Below are 17,443 nucleotides of genomic sequence, written 5' to 3'. Positions count from 1 at the left end.
GATTCCTGCAAATCATACACCTACCACAAGGAAAAATCCGTAAGATCACAATCCCACAAAAATTCTATGGAAATCCAATGAATCAAAGCAACCCTTGTTACTTATGATTCATACACTTGAAATTGAATTATCCAGGTGATCAAGAAGCCACAGATTGCAACTTACTATGTTGCTGGCTCAAATTTAAAATTATGAATGAACCCTCCACGACAAATGCTATGGACATTGAGGTCAAGATTATGGTTCCATTTTCTTTTGTTTTGGTTGGGGTGCATCTGCTCCAAGCAATAGTGCAACGCTTGACCGACGCATGAGAACCGTCCATGTAGCGAGCTACATAGACAAATTCTTCCACACAAAAGATTAACTTAATGTCTCATGGATCCGTAGATCCACGTATCAGATATTAAACTGATAAGAACAGATACTACACTTGATCTTAGCCAAGAGGCCGAGAAAGGATGCTTTGGACGGTGACCCTGCGTGTGATTTTATTGCTTTAGGAACCGCCTCCGCTCAGTTGCAAAGGCGATGTGGGATTACTCAAAAAAAGTCGAAGATGCGTATTCCGGCAGGAAAAACAAAAGGCCTTGCGTGCCGCTCGTCCAACCAGCGACGCGGGCCGAGCAGGTGAACCTGTCTGTCCCGTCTGGGTCGGGAGCCCAAGGAGGACGTGATGGCCTACGTGACCCATGGCCCAAATTCTCCACAGAGCAGACATGACCTTAATTAGAGTTGCTAAAAAAAGGTGACCTTAATGAGAGTATAAGATTGCCGATCTGTTTCTCCTTTTACACTCATGAGCTTTATTTTGTGCTAAAAACTAAGTAGCTTTATTCTTCTCTAGGTAGTCATAAAAACAGAGTGGAAACGGACGGAACTGGGTGCCACCACATTTGTTTTCATATTTTTTTGCGGAAGCGGAAACGAATACAAAAACCCTGGAAACAAATATGGAAATGAATACTACCGGAAATGAAAACGAAGCGAATGCGGCACATCCACAGAGGCGAAAGTGGAGTGTTCATCGGAATTAGCGACCCCTGAACCAAAGACAAAAAACAAGAAACCAACAAAGTTGTTCAATTTAAAAGGTGACTACTAAATATTATGATATATCATGGCTATATAATAGGATATGTTAGCGACGGAGGTGTGCTTGCTTAGGGATTCGGCTCGCATTTTGCCATGTTGATGTAGTAGTAGTACCATAGAAATTGGGCTATCTGGGTCATTCTACTCATCGTGTGTATGGCCTAATTGTGTGTTTGTTGGGCTGGAAAATAATCGTGTGCTCATGTTCAAAACAGAAAGTTCCATATTAACAGAAACGAAAAATTTTGTTTCCGCACCGGTTGCATCAGAAAACATCGTTCCGTTTTCATTTCCAGTTTCGCATAAAAAAAATTCCGTTTCCATTTTTGTTTTGCGAATGTTCATTTCCACTTCCATTTTTCATCTCTGTTTCCGTTTTTTCTGCCGGAAAAGCAGAAAGTTTTCACTCCATTTTCATCCTTATCTGTAGGTATAGACTAAAAGCGGTTAAAAAATGTAGACTCAAAAAATTCTTCGCATGCTTCCTTTCTTTCGTGTCGGATCGCCTTGCCGGCGTGTTCCTTCCTTTCGACGTCCGGGTCCGATCGGGACGGCACCCTGCCGTTCTCGTCGATGCCAGCCACCTCCGACCGGCTACTCGCCGGCCGACGAAACCGCATCCTGGGCGGACGTCTCGGCCCCGCCATGCCCTACCAGCCCCCCACCGCCATGGTCCGTCCTCTTCGACGCGACACGAGATCGTAGTCTGCCAGGGCGTCATGTGGGACTCGGAGATCAGCTCTGCCGGGGGCAAGCTCCATTGCGCCGCGTGCCGGCTCGCCACATGCCGTACGCTCTCGCCAGAGTACTCTCCTTGGCCGTGTCTACATATACAGATATACTTTGATGAAGCTTTTCGTCAATTGCAAACTATGTGCAGTTCAGTACTCAATAGTGAACACTCTGTATTATTAATTGGTTCAGAAAAGTAGGTTTCGGAAAAATAGTGAACACTGTATTGTAAGAGCCATGCTAATTCAAGTCAAAGGTGTGTCGACGAGTATTTATTTTTAGCTTGTATAGGATGGAAGTATCTCCAAGGTAAATTTCATAGTTGATGTTCCTCTCATACATATATACCGAGATTTGGATCCATCTCCTTTGTCAATGACTCCCATTATGTCTAGGCAAGTAGTTATTAGTAAAATTATGGCGCGTGTATGCTTGTTACTCTTTCCACTTTCAGTTGTTATGCATCTACGCTAGATTTAGAGGACACCCTTTTTAAATTAAATTTTGTGGAAGCTTCTATGTTCAATAGAGTCCTTGCAACGTATGTCATTATGGGTACAAACTTATTTTCTTCTCTGAAACTCTAATATATGCATCTTTTGGGGGCTTAGAACACTAGAGAGAGTTAATGGATTCCAATTCAGTGACAGCACATATGAATTGAATATCCAAGGTGGGTATTTCCATTTGTATGCGGAACAGTGTCGCTCCAGCAAGGTTCTGTTTCACGTAATCTTCAGAATATTATAAATCACACATCAGTTCTTGAGCAATGTTTTACTTGTTGAACTCTAGCAGCGTTTTTTTCTTGATACATAGACCAAACCGGTTTTTAATCTATTGTCCAGAATAGAATGTATCATTTTTCCTCATTCTGAACTTCTGTAGAGGGTGGCCAAAAATCCAACCATTTGGATGGTCGGGGCTCACCAAAATCCAGCCCATATGTGAGGAAGATATGTGATTTTCCAGATTATCCTTCATGTTACCTTCAACACGTGGTCTCAACACAAAAACTCCACCTGACGATGCACCCTTCCCTTTTCCTGTCGGACCACCCCCTTCTCGCTCAATTTTCCGCCATAGAGGGACATTTCTTGCTGGTGCCCTCTCCTTTAATACCGGATGACGCCCACCTCACCTTCGCCATGGCGTCCTTTCTCCTTCACACCGTACTACCCCATGGAACATCCAGGAGGAGTCCCCTGCCAATCGTCCCACTCTCTGCCCTAATCCCCTTCCCCCCTGTTCGTGCTATCTGCCACCGCCATCAGGGGGAACGAGGTGTGTAACGCCTGTGACGCCCAAGAAGGCAGACCTGATGTCCCCTGAGACATTGCCACGTTGTAACATATAGCTGAATGTCGTGCATTACCATGAAACAAAAAAATGATGTCGGTTGTTCGGCATGCAACTGGTATGCCATCGTGTCCGTTATTAACTCTTGAAGCAACCACCAATGCATCTACCCCTCTGTCCTAACCAAAAAGTTGTACGAATTGAAGAAGAAAATATATAAACCACTCACTCATGCAATTTGCTGCGAAGTCATCTCTAATAAAATGCAGTTTTCCACATTTTCTATGGTACCATCCTCCTCACTCTTATCACATAAAATCTACTAACTCGTGTTCTAAGTGAGCCAGTGATCGACAGCGCATGGTAGGCCGGCAACAAGGGACAGGGGCAACAACCGCCTTCCTATCTTAGTTCTCCTACCTCCTAGTTCTATATTGGACCCACCATTCATCCTGGGCTCTACCACGATGGCGCCACGCTCATGCGTTGCCATGGAAAAGGAAAGCTATGAATAGATATGTTCATCCAAAGCATGAAAAATGTCAAAGTTTCTCTCCTCTTCCCTCCCTCGGGCGCACATGCCTAGTTCATGGTCCAAGTTAATGCATTCGTTGGAGAAGAGGAAAAAAAAGATTCCCCTCAATTTCTATGTCCTATACCTAAAACTGCTTTTAGGTCACCAAACTTACCAATTATATGCTCCAATAAACCAAATGAAAGAGAGGGTCTATCAAGTTGGAACCTTGAGTTTCCCTTCAACAAAGGTTGGAGCCGCGGGATAAATATGAGAACCTAAAGAGATAACATTCAATATGAGAACCATCTAAAACCTAATAAACAAAAATCTAGCTAAAATATAGATATTTGATTAGTATTGCATGGATACAACAATCAAGAAAATATATTCAACAAAGAGAAAATCTAAAGCCCATGCCTAATGAACTAATCAGGTTTCATGAGGCACACATGATGACTTAAGCTTATTGTTGCTATTCTAACACACTACAGTTAACAAAAATATTTTTCATACAAAGTCTAATAACAAAATTTGATTATTTCAGTCAACGCCTTCACCTGCTGGTTATAACATTATTGTTTGATTCTTTTCATACGAAGTCTAATAATAAAATTTGTTAGACCATATCGACTCATCAGGCTACAAAAATATTTGCGCATTTAAAAACATATCGTAAATTTGGAAAAAAGTTTGAGAATATTAAAAAATGTTCATGAATTTCAAAAATGGTTTGCACATTAAAAAAATGTTAGCGAGTTTGAAAAATGTTCATGACTTTTAAAAAATGATCTTGAAATGAAAAAATGCTCATGAAGTTAAAAATATGTTTGTGAGTTCGAAAATGTTCACTAAACTCAAAAAATGTGCTCAAGTTGAAAAATGTACATGAACCTCATTTTTTGCGAATTCCAAATATGTTTGTCAGTTTCAAAAATGTTAAAAAAATATTCATGAGTTTTAAAAACAGTTCACAAATTTCAAAAGCAGTTATTGTATTCAAAAAATGTTCACAACTTTAAAAAATGTTTGCAACTTGCAAAAAAGAAATCATGAATTCAGAAATTGTTCATCATTTTTAAAAAAGTTTATGTATTTTAAATATAGTTTAGTTTGGAAAAGGAAAAATGAAAATGAAAAAGAAGAAAAAAAAGAAAAGAGAAAGAAAAAGTAAAACTAAAAAGAAAGAGGTAAACGGTAAAAACATAAAAGAAAAAAAAGGAAAAAGTAAAGAGAACCAGAGAAAAAGCAACGAAAAAGAATAAAGGAATCCATTTCTGGGAAGGTTCTAGAAACTTGTCAAAATCGGTGGAGAAAAACCCGAAATGGGCCCGCCTACACTGAAGACGAGGCGCGCGGGGTTGGTGTTTTGATCGCTATTCCCCGGCCTATGCGGGGATAGCATCCGCCCACACACCCACCCCGCTTACGGGAGCCCAGAATATTTGGTCAAAACAAAATTAAAAGTGAGCCCAACAGGGCCACGGTTCTCAGCGTCGCTGCGTCGGGGACCCACGTGTTGGAGAGTGTCGACGCCTTAGGCTTCTCTCCCTCCCGCATAAACGCACTGCCGCCTCAACCCGGCAATCCGACCCATGGGCACCTGACCCGAATGGGTAGGGTATGGGTCGGCATATTCACCCATGGGTTAGACCTATTAGTCACGGGTAGGGTATGAGCATGAGGTCCTGCCCGTGGGTCACTCGATGGGTCGCCCGATTAGCTGACCATGTGGGCCCTTTATATTTAAAATAGTAGTAGCCTCCCAGCATCCCCGGCCCAGTCCACCGTGCCCGGCCCATTCCAGTAAGTCAGCACATTAGGTTTTACGAGCAGAGAAGCCATTTAAAAAAAAAAAAAAACCGAGCAGAGAAGCCAACCGAGCCTAGCCGTCGTCCTCTCCCATCCTCAAGCCGCCGCCGCCCACTGTCCCACGCGGCCACGCCGCCGACTTAAACCCTTCTCCCCCCTTCTCGCGCCGCCACCGCTGCAAAACCCTAGCTCCGACGACCCGCCGCCGACGCGCAACGCCATGGCTCTGTCGCAGGGGCCCAAGAACAACTACCGCTGCGACCGCTCGCTGCAGCAGTTCTACACGGGCGGGCCTTTCGCCGTCGGGCGAGCCCCCCGCGGCCAAGGCGAAGGCGAGGAGGCGTTCCTCGCGTGTGCCTGCGGCAGCGAGCTGCGTGTGGTGTCCGCCACCGACGCCTCCGCCATAGGGGAGCCCATCGACGGCGACTCCGAGGCCGTCACGGGGATTGCGCTGTCCCCCGACTCCCGCCTGCTCTTTGCTGCTGGCCACAGCAAGCTTATTAGGGTCTGGGACCTCGCGTCTCGCACTTGCATCCGCAGCTGGAAGGCAGGTGCTTTTTCTAATCTTCGTCGTCTCTTCTGTGGTGCTTGCTTCCGCGTGCGTGCTGCCCCAGTCTGAACTGAAATGTTGCATCCTAATCCTAATAATGCCTAGCTCCGAGGTCGTACAGCAAACCCGAGGTCGTAATAGTTTGTTCTAGAAAATTTACCTAGCTTGTGTTCTTGGAAGGATTGCAATAATGTTGCAAGCATAGGTGCTAGACTCTCAGGGAGCTTCAACAAGGCAGTCTATTAATTGATGCTTTCCGTTGCAGTGTTATAAGGCATGCACATTTTTAAACATAGCTTTTGCTACATCTTTCATGAAGGGCTGTGCATCAATTCATCTTTAATAGTGGCGACAGCAGTGACAGAATGGAGGATTTACACATATAAATGTTAACATCTTCTGCAGCTATAAATTTTTCATTTGAGCGTATTAGTACTGCCTTCTTTTTGTTCCTCAATATCTGAGGTATGCTCATTTGTTTTTTGTTATGACTTACAGGGACATGATGGTCCTGTTATGGCCATGTCATGCCATGCTTCTGGTGGGTTGCTTGCAACTGCCGGAGCAGACAAGAAGGTTTGCGTGTGGGATGTGGATGGTGGATTTTGCACACATTTCTTTAGAGGTCATACAGGTGTTGTCACAACCATAATGTTCCACAAAGATCCAAAGCGCCTTCTGGTGAGTATGATTTTGGAGATAAGTTGCTTACATGTGAAAACATGATCAGTTGAAATCGAACTTTTTTCTTGTTGGTGCAAGTAACTCAGCATTAGCCCCACTGAGCTGTTGTTGGTTTTAGTGATATATGCCTTCTATTTCTCATTGTATTCGTGGTATTTATAGCCTCATTATTTTCTCGATGTCTAGTTATTTTCAGGAAGTGATGATGGCACAGTGCGTGTTTGGAACCTTGAAAGCAAAAAATGCATTGCAGTGCTTAACGCACATTTTTCAACAGTGACTTCGTTGGCATTATCAGAAGATGGGCTAACATTGCTCAGTGCAGGAAGGGATAAGGTATAGCGGGAGGATTGAAATCTGGCTTCAATTTCTCCTATGTTTATAAGTTGATTTTTCATATTTATATGTGTGCTAGTATATACTTTGATGATGCATGAGTTCCATTGGTTTGTCATTGCTAGACACTGGAAAAGCTGGGGTTTGAAATTGATTCATAAAATAGATGATCTTCATGGCCTCATGGGGGATGGGGCTAGTTACGATCATGCTTTTTATTTATCTAGACTAGATACTTTTGCATGGCTAGCATTCCGATATTCATCAGTATAAAAATTGTAAATTTGCAATGCATATTTCTGTCCTGAGCTACCAACATTTTGAGTGGATGAAACGTCTGTAGGTTGTGAATGTGTGGGATCTTCGGAAGTACGCCTCGAAGAAGACAATACCAGCATATGAAATGATAGAAGGTGTTTCCTTCATTGGACCAGGGAGCGGCATCTTGGCTTGTTTGGGTGCCGAAGCGGCAAAGTTGAAGGAAAAAACGGATGGTTATTTTCTTACGGTTGGTGAACGCGGAATCGTGCGCATATGGTGCTTGGAAAGGTACATTGATCTTGCATATACAGTTCTTAAATGCTTCACTCATGTCCATCTAGAATGCATTTCTCAATTGCTTTTCTGGTCATTCCACAGCGCTGTCTGCGTGTTTGAGCAGCAGTCATCTGATGTAACCATCAACTCAGAAAACGAGGAATCTAGAAGGGGCTTTACAGCTACTAATATGTTGCCAGATGATCAAGGAATTCTATGTGTCACTGCTGATCAACAATTTTTGTTCTATTCTTGTACAAGAACTGATGAAGGGACTTTCCAGTTGAACCTATATAAACGTCTAATAGGTTATAATGATGAGATTCTTGATGTGAAGTTTGTTGGGGAAGAGGAACAATATCTTGCCGTAGCCACTAACTTGGAGCAGGTGCGTGAATAGTTTTATATTACGGTTCTTGTGGACTTTTGTAACCAATTTCTCACACCATTTCCTGCATTTGCAGGTCCGTGTTTATGACGTTGCATCAATGTCATGTTCTTATGTGCTGGCGGGTCACACTGAAATTGTTGTTTGCCTTGATACTTGTGTGTCTGCTTCTGGGAAGACACTTGTTGTAACTGGGAGCAAAGATAATACTGTAAGTGTGATTTCCTGCCTAAAGATATTGCTGAATTAACATACATTTTTTGTGGGTTAACTATTATTACTCCTTTGTCATTCTTCCCATTTTGGATGTAACATTTGGTATCTCACAGGTAAGATTGTGGGATATGGAAAAGAGAAGCTGTATTGGTACTGGTAAAGGCCATCTAGGAGCTATTGGTTGTGTTGCTTTCTCAAAGAAGTCGAAGAACTTTTTTGTTAGTGGTAGCAGGTTAGTTTGAAAATCACAACTGTTCCATTTCAGAGCTGAGTGATATTCAATTCCTCAATGATCAATTGTGACTCTTCTAGACGTATAGTTATCAGTCAGTCTTGAGCGGGTGGGTGGGTTTTGCATGTCTATGGGCGGGTGGGTGTTCTAAGGAAATTGACTTTGCCTTTTTATATTGAGTTATTGTATGTAGCAGTGTAGGCATTGAACTGCCCAATTAGTCAACTAGCCATGGGAATATATGTAGGCAACTCGAGACTGTCTTGGTGATTCGTTCATCGGTACTAGAGAACCTCACTAGTTTTACTTGTGGATGCATACATGTCGAAGTGAACCAATGCTCAAGTCCAAATTCTGGAATGAGTGGAACTATTCAACACTTTCAGTCTTTCTTCACCGCAGTTTCTTATAAGAATGATAGTTTCCTTGTCCATTTCCCTCTATCCGTTTGCTAATGTTCTTCTAAAATAAGTCTTGCCTTATCATTAGTGACCGAACCATCAAGGTTTGGACCTGGGATGATACACTCATTGATGCTGGCGGTGAAGTTCCTCTCAAAGCAAAGGCTGGTGTAGCTGCACATGATAAAGATATTAATTCTCTGTCTGTCTCACCTAATGACGGCCTTGTTTGCAGTGGTTCGGAGGTGAGACTGAGTATATGCTACTTATCTTGAAGGCTCTTTTGACTTGCCTCATTGAACTGTCAGATCTCATTACCATGATTCTGTAGGACCGAACTGCAAGCATATGGAAACTCCCTAACCTAGTGTCCTCTGTTGTCCTTAAAGGGCATAAAAGGGGCATTTGGTCAGTTGAGTTTTCCCCTGTTGAACAATGTGTCATAACATCATCTGGTGACAAAACTGTCAAAATATGGCATGTTGCTGATGGCTCATGCCTGAAGACATTTGAGGGTCATACGTCAAGTGTTTTAAGAGCTTCATTCCTTTCACGTGGAACTCAGTTTGTTTCTTGTGGTAATAAGAAATAAACACGTATTATTATTATTTTTAGGGTGTTGGGTGGTGGCACTGACTCCCTTGTTGTGATGTCCTTACTTTAGGAAGCGATGGTCTAGTGAAGCTATGGACGATAAAAACGAATGAATGCATTGCTACGTATGACAGGCACGATGGGAAGGTATGCTATCTAGCTCTGCTCTATGTATCATCTGTAATCTGAGCTGAGTAGATCATCCGCATTTTATGATATTGCAATCTTTATGGGGCATTGGCAGCTAAAACACTATGTTGACCTGCTGTTAGCAGTTTGTAAGAGAGTTTAGTAATGAACCTGACTTGTGTTCAGTCAAACAAAAACTGCCGGTGTTCCGTTTCATTAGAGAGATAGTGTGCAGTTTCGCTGTGCGATTCATCAGCCTCGTCATTTGCTATCATTTTTTTTGTTAATTTACGACTTACTTAGCTTTACTAAGCAGTTCATCTTTTGACAAAATGTATGATTTTATGAAAACTTTCTAATATCCACCTTACTATCTAACATAAACTTTGGAAAGTTAGTTCATTAGTAAATTCCGAATACTATTTTTAGGCAATACATGTATTTTTCGCTTGCTGAATGCTTAGTAAGGATTCCCCAGCTGACTGTCAGTTATTCAACAGGTTTGGGCACTGGCTGTTGGCAAGAAAACTGAAATGCTTGCTACTGGCGGAACTGATTCTGATCTTAACCTTTGGCACGATTGCACGATGGAAGATAAGCAGGAGGATTTCCTTAAGAAGGCAAGTGCAATATTCTACTATACTTTCAGGATAAAAAAGCTTGGCATGCTAGATGCTTGTCTTTGTATAATTTCTTTGGCAAACAACACCGAATACATCTTTTTTCCAGAATATAACAACACTGGAAACATGATCGTTGGTTCTTATAAATGGATGTAACCTTGAATCCATTAAACAATTGCAGTCAGTGGTCTGGTAATTGGATCCTGGCTTCTGTCATTTTGTTTTATGTATTTACCATACTCTCGAGTCTTGATGGATGCCATTTTTCGTACATGTTTCCTTGTGTGAGTGCCTATGGCTCCTTGGATCTATGTACAATGCTTATCTGCATTCACCATTGTTGCAGGAGGAGGAAGTTTTAAGAGGCCAGGAATTGGAAAATGCAGTGTCAGATTCTGACTATACAAGAGCAATTCAACTCGCATTTGAGCTTAGAAGACCACGCAGGCTTCTTGAGTTATTCTCACAGCTTTGCAGGTACTCGTCTTTGAAGGTGGTCAGGTCACTTTGCTTTTTCTTGTATAAATTTGATTGATATATTATTGGCTGTGCAGGAAAGCTGATCCAGAGGACCCTATAGAAAAAGCCCTTGTTGGTCTCCCAAAGGAAGGGCTTCGCGTGCTTCTTGAGTATATACGTGAATGGAACACAAAGCCCAAGTTTTGTCATGTTGCACAGTTTGTACTTTTTCGGGTGTTGAGGAGCTTGCCTCCCACTGATATCCTGGAGGTAATTACTTTTTCGCTTTCTGAAGAGTTGTATTGATGATAATCTATCTATGACAAACTGTTAGACTTTTCCTGAGATGTTTCGTTGGTTTGTGCAGACAAAAGGCATCAGTGAGCTCCTCGAGGGCCTCATTCCATATTCGCAAAGGCACTTCAGCAGAGTCGATAGACTAGTGCGCAGCACATTTTTATTGGACTACACCTTGACCCGAATGTCTGTCGTAGACCCAGACGTAGATGGGGGCACGACCAAAGATGTTACAAACGACTCGTCAATGAACAATGCTGAGATCGCGCCTGCAGAGCCTGCGCAGGAGACCCCGGAGAAGCCGGGCAGGAAGAGAAAATCCAGCAAAACAACCCAATCAAGCAAGAAAAGTAGTAAGAAGGTGAAGGCTTCTTATTCGAGCGCTGCTGTTTCTGTTGAGGCGTAAACAGTTAACACTGACCGGTTCTCTCTTTGCACCACCAATTTTGTAGCTTCATGACAAACACTGTACAGAATGTATTCTTTGCCGAGTCGAAAAGACATGCTCGCTTGAGGCGTGTAGGAGTAATCCGTTAAAATTTTCCGATGGAATTCATAGCTAAGCTTTTGTTTCAGAAATCGCCGCGGGCCATCTTATCCGCTGGGTTGGTTTGCCGCCTTGGTGGTTGTCTTCCACGGAGGCAGTGCGCCCAGCCAGAAATTTGCTTGCTCCACTTGCAATTTTTGGATCTGCGATCTGGACGCCGTTATACATGCTTCATAATTCCCGTCCTAGTCATCTTGAAGTTCTTTTTGTGGCTGAGTGGGAAGTGAGGTGGAACAATTGTGTCTTGCAAGTCTTTGGGGAAAAGCATCTTATGTTTAGAGCATCTCCAACAGAGGCGCTAGAGCGTGGCGCGCTAATTGCGTCGCTGCTACTATCCATTAGGACAACTAATCAGATCAAATGGAAGCAGGGTAGTGAGATCCGTGTCTGGCCTTAATTTTGCGTCAAAATCTTCCCCCGATCTTAACACAGCTTGACTGAACCTCCAACAGCAGGGGCTTTCAACACAAATTTGAATTGAATTGAGATCAAGATTATACTCAATTTATTTTTGTTTTGGTAGGGGTGCGCCTGTTCTAAGCAGAAGTGCAACACTTTAACGACGCACAAGACCCGTCCATGCAGCGAGCTACATAGACGGTTTCTCCCCCACAAAATATAAATAAATTAATATCTCATGGATCCGTTGATCCACGTATCAGATATTATTAAACTGATAAGAACAGATACTACACTTGATCTTAGCCAAGAGGCCGAGAAAGGTATGCCTTGAAGGAAGACCGTGCGTGCCCTTTTGTTGGCCTGCGAACCGCCTATGAGCAGGTGCAAAAGCGATATGGGACTATTCCAACGAGCCAAAGCTACGTTTTTTCGTTTGCAAAACAAGAGGCCGAATCTTATGTTTGTTCGTCTGCGCTCGTCCAACCCCGCGATGCGGGCCTGCCAAGGTGAACCCGACCGCGCGACGGCGGGTCGAGAGCCCAGCCAACAAGGACGTGGCGGGCCACGTGCTCCTTGGCCCAATTTGTCATCACACAGAGGTGGCCTTAATTATCGATTTGTTTGTGGAGAAAATAAATTATCGATGTGTTTCTCCATTTGCACTCTCGAGCTTTCTTTCTTCTCGCGTAGACTGAAAAAAGCTCTTCAGATGCGTCCATCTTTTCGTAATTTAAGTTCGAGGAGGTCACGTACGCCTCATGGGGTGGTACCACCAGCAGCGACACGAATCGGTTGTGCACGCACTTTGCTTAGTCCAAGACGGGATGGGAGATGATGGTCAGATACATGCGTGCTGGTAATATAAGAAAGAAAAACTGAAGGAAATCCAGTTGCCACCGCGAGCAAAACTGAAGGAAATTCAGCAGCCGCCGCGCGTCGACGTGGGGATGCCGACATGGGAGCGGGAGGAGGGTGCAGGCGTGCAGCATTGAGGTAAGGGAGGAGTATGATGAGCAGAAAATGGCGAGCCGAAGCAGCATTGAGGTGGGGATGCCGATGGATGAGGCTGGGTGCTCCATGCATCCATGGAGGCGCAAGTATTTCCATGCATGCGACTGTTCGAGCGAGGTGGATCCCTACTAGGTGATCGATGATCCATGGTGCAGGTTTTCATTTTTAGTGAGATTTTGACTGAATTCCAGTAATCTATACCCTTATATATTATGTGAATAATATTAAATGTTGGTCGTTCGATGAAACCAATCTGACAGTACAGAGGTGGCATATTCGACCATTACTGTCCGTTGGGTATCATATTCACTCCACCCGCAAGTACAATATGAAAGATTTCATGGTTGAGCTTAAGCATAATGCACAACCCTCAAAACGCAAGCATCACTTGTTTGCTATAGAATCTTTCATAGTTTAATTATACAAACATTTTTCTTCTAAATGAATTGCCATTTTTTTTAATTTACGGTTTACAGTGCACAATATGCACGGACCTTAAAACACTTTTTTTGTCTAGAATCTTATATAATTATCCAAACTTTTTCACTTCTAAACGAATTACCCTTTTTTAATTTATTATTTACACTGCAAAATATGCAAAAAAAAACTCAAAACACTAACTCTTTTTCGTTGGTCTGGAAACTTCCATACTTTAACTATCCAAACTTTTTTCTTCTAAATAGCCAGTCCTTTTTTTTTTTACTTTATTACGATTTGCAATGAACAATATGCACATGCCTCACATCATAGACACATCTCATCTGTTCTAGACTCTTCCATACTTATTTCCCCTAAAAACTTTGGTCCGTCTATTAATCCGGACAGTCCGGGGGGCAACACGAAGACACCGCTCTCATAGAAAACGGACACGCCACGCACAGATTTTGACCAACACGAGGGGAGCTACTTCCCCCTTCAAAAATATTGTGAGTTGGACTTTTATAACTATTGAACGTTCGGATTTTAGCAATAGGCAAGAACGATTCTTATTTCACTTTAATTATATATATGCACTAAAGGACGAAAAGGTGATGTCATCCTAGATTCTTTTTTTCAAACTTCTCGACGCTCCGATTGAAAAACCGTCTTCAAAGAAAAACGTCTCGACGAGATCTTCAAAACTAGATCCCATGTTAATATGTTCTGACGACTTTTTTTTTCAGACCAAAAGTTACCACATTTGGACTATGTAAGTTATCACTGTTGGAAATATGCCCTAGAGGCAATAATAAAATGGTTATTATTGTATTTCCTTGTTCATGATAATTATCTGTTGTTCATGCTATAATTGTATTAACTGGAACCGTAATACATGTGTGAATACATAGACCACAACATGTCCCTAGTAAGCCTCTAGTTGACTAGCTCGTTGATCAATAGATGGTTATGGTTTCCTGACCATGGACATTGGATGTCATTGATAACGGGATCACATTATTAGGAGAATGATGTGATGGACAAGACCCAATCCTAAGCATAGCACAAGATCGTGTAGTTCGTTTGCTAGAGCTTTTCTAATGTCAAGTATCATTTCCTTAGACCATGAGATTGTGCAACTCCCGGATACCATAGGAATGCTTTGGGTGTACCAAACGTTACAACGTAACTGGGTGGCTATAAAGGTGCACTACATGTATCTCCGAAAGTGTCTGTTGGGTTGGCACGAATCGAGACTGGGATTTGTCACTCCGTATGACGGAGAGGTATCTCTGGGCCCACTCGGTAATGCATCATCATAATGAGCTCAATGTGACCAAGTGTTTGGTCACGGGATCATGCATTACGGTACGACTAAAGTGACTTGCCGGTAACGAGATTGAACAAGGGATACCGACGATCGAATCTCGGGCAAGTAACGTACCGATTGACAAAGGGAATTGTATACGGGATTGATTGAATCCTCGACATCGTGGTTCATCCGATGAAATCATCGTGAAGCATGTGGGAGCCAACATGGGTATCCAGATCCCGCTGTTGGTTATTGACCGGAGAAATGTCTCGGTCATGTCTACATGTCTCCCGAACCCGTAGGGTCTACACACTTAAGGTTCGGTGACGCTAGAGTTGTAGAGATATTAGTATGCGGTTAACCGAAAGTTCTTCGGAGTCCCGGATGAGATCCCGGACGTCACGAGGAGTTCCGGAATGGTCCGGAGGTAAAGATTTATATATGGGAAGTCCTATTTTGGCCACCGGAAAATGTTCGGGATTTTTCGGTATTGTACCGGAAAGGTTCTAGAAGGTTCCAAAGTGGGGCCCACCTGCATGGGGGGACCCACATGAACGTGGGTAGTGGGGGCAAGGCCCCACACCCCTGGTCAAGGCGCACCAAGATCCCACCTTAGAAGGAATAAGATCATATCCCGAAGGGATAAGATCAAGATCCCTAAAAAAGGGGGATAACAATCGGTGGGGAAGGGAAATGATGGGATTTCTTTCCCCCACCTTTGCCAACGCCCCAATGGACTTGGAGGGCAAGAAACCAGCCCCCTCCACCCCTATATATAATGGGGAGGCGCATGGGAGCAGCACCCCAAGCCCTGGCGCCTCCCTCCCTCCCGTGACACCTCTTCCTCCCCGGTTGCGCTTGGCGAAGCCCTGCCGGGATCCCGCTACTTCCACCACCACGCCGTCGTGCTGCTGGATCTCCATCAACTTCTCCTTCCCCCTTGCTGGATCAAGAAGGAGGAGACGTCCCCGCTCCGTACGTGTGTTGAACGCGGAGGTGCCGTCCGTTCGGCGCTAGGATCATCGGTGATTTGGATCACGACGAGTACGACTCCATCAACCCCGTTCTCTTGAACGCTTCCGCTCGCGATCTACAAGGGTATGTAGATGCACTCCTCCCCTCTCATTGCTAGCATCCCCTAGATTGATCTTGGTGACACGTAGGAAAATTTTGAATTTCTGCTACGTTCCCCAACAATCACTTCTGTCATACATAAGTTACCGTGTCATTTACACAAAAGTTTTTCGTGATATGTTTTCAACAAACTTTTATCTCAGGGTTAAAAAGTGATTATGATGTTTGCAGTGAGTTATCGGCTTTGTTGTTTATATTACCATGTTGCACAAAAGTTATCGGGGTATATTTTTCGACAATTTTCATTCCTTTGGTCAAAAAATTACCATGATATTTCTATATGAGTTATCAGCTCTTATGTGCGTGTATTATCATGTTGTTTACACATGAGTTATGGAGGTATTTTTTAACAACATTTTTCCCCGGTATATTTCGACGACTTTTTTCGGACAAAAAGTTACCATGCTTATACTACGTAAATTATCATATCTGTGGTACATAAGTTATCAGCTTGTCCCACAAAAACTACCGGGGCATAAAAATGATTTCTCTTACCTTCTCCCCACATGCATGCATACACTAGAGGACATAAAAATCTAATGTCGACCTACATTCTCCTATTTCGAAACTCAACTTTTTTACCCAAAAAACCGTTGGTCTGATCAAAAAGTCGTTTTAACATAAAAAATCTTACGTGACGGGAAATTCGAAAGTAGGTTCCATGTTGGTATATCCCCGATGAGTTATTTTGGTAAATAAGTTACCAGGCTTGGATTAGTAATTTATCAGCTTTGTCGTGCATATATTACCATGTTATTTACACGTGAGCTGTCATGATGTTTTTTAACAACTTTTTTCCAGATCAAAAAGTTACCACGCCTTGGCTAAGTAAGTTATCGGCTCTGCTCTGCTTATATTATCATGCTAATACACATGAGTTATCGATGGTGCTTTTCAATAACTTTTTCCCGAGTCAAATAGTTACCACGTCCGGGCTAAATAAATGATCAGATCTGTTGTGCATATATTACCGTGCTAGCACACATGAGTCACGGGGGTTTTCTCAATAATTTTTTCCCACGAGTCAAAATAGTTACCACGTCTGGACTAAGTAAGTTATCAGCTCTGATGTGCGTACATTACCATGCTAATATACACGAGTTATCAACTCTATTTCAACAACACCCCGTCCCTCGTTCAAAGTTTATCACAATATTTGTATATAAGTTATCAGTCTTGTTGTGCGTAAATTATCATCATATTTACAGAAAGAAGTTATGTAAGTCTAGGAGGCGAAACATTTATTTCTCTAACAAATGATCATCTGTACAAAAAGGAGACAAGTACAAACACAACACATCGTTCATTGTGGAAAGCATTGTTGTTTTCCCACGTTTGAATAAATAAATATCAGCTAACCTGTACCTAAAATACAAAAGCCAGTCTTAGCCCAGGTGGTGGTGCACAGGTATCCCATGGAGCAGCGCGTGTGTTCGACTCCCTACAGGCGCACTTTTTTCTCTGCCATATGTTTTCACGCGCGGGAAGCAGAACTGGTGGTTGGGCCCGCGCCAGAAACGGATCGGGCGGCGAGCGAGGGAGAAATTATCGCGCGGGGAATCAGGATCGAACGGCAATCAGATCGTTCGGATCTATTCCCTAACTCCGAACGTTCGGAATTTATAAATTCCGTTGTAAGTTTTAGATTTATCATAAGTTAAACTTCCTTAAGTTTGACTATGGAAACATTTACTAATATCCACAACTTCAAAAAATATATAG

General features: G+C 42.9%; 1 protein-coding gene, 1 non-coding gene and 1 pseudogene across 3 annotated transcripts; 1 reads left to right on the top strand and 2 right to left on the bottom strand.

Annotated features, from left to right (window-relative positions):
• Positions 1-264: 264 nt before the first annotated feature.
• LOC123171630 (U2 spliceosomal RNA) lies at positions 265-463 on the bottom strand. The gene has a single exon (XR_006485331.1). It is a non-coding gene; the product is annotated as a U2 spliceosomal RNA (small nuclear RNA).
• A 5,039-nt stretch (positions 464-5,502) lies between these two features.
• Positions 5,503-11,454, top strand: LOC123167020 (transducin beta-like protein 3). Of its 2 annotated transcripts, none has more exons than XM_044584858.1 (14): positions 5,503-5,999; positions 6,501-6,683; positions 6,873-7,022; positions 7,366-7,571; positions 7,662-7,947; positions 8,024-8,158; positions 8,277-8,395; positions 8,885-9,041; positions 9,128-9,374; positions 9,461-9,537; positions 10,020-10,139; positions 10,489-10,619; positions 10,697-10,871; positions 10,969-11,454. In XM_044584858.1, exons 1-14 carry the CDS (start codon positions 5,673-5,675, stop codon positions 11,302-11,304), a joined length of 2,649 nt encoding a protein of 882 aa, XP_044440793.1. In that variant the 5' UTR covers positions 5,503-5,672; the 3' UTR covers positions 11,305-11,454. The 2 variants fall into 2 exon arrangements, with proteins under 2 accessions (XP_044440793.1, XP_044440794.1); XM_044584859.1 differs by having other exon boundaries at positions 5,723-6,003.
• A 511-nt stretch (positions 11,455-11,965) lies between these two features.
• Positions 11,966-12,171, bottom strand: LOC123171637 (uncharacterized; annotated as a pseudogene).
• Between the last annotated feature and the right edge of the window lie 5,272 nt (positions 12,172-17,443).

Source organism: Triticum aestivum, chromosome 7D (assembly GCF_018294505.1).
Source record: "Triticum aestivum cultivar Chinese Spring chromosome 7D, IWGSC CS RefSeq v2.1, whole genome shotgun sequence".
NCBI lineage: Eukaryota > Viridiplantae > Streptophyta > Magnoliopsida > Poales > Poaceae > Triticum > Triticum aestivum.
Note: the sequence above shows the minus strand (reverse complement) of the source record. Positions and strands in the feature narration are given on the sequence as shown.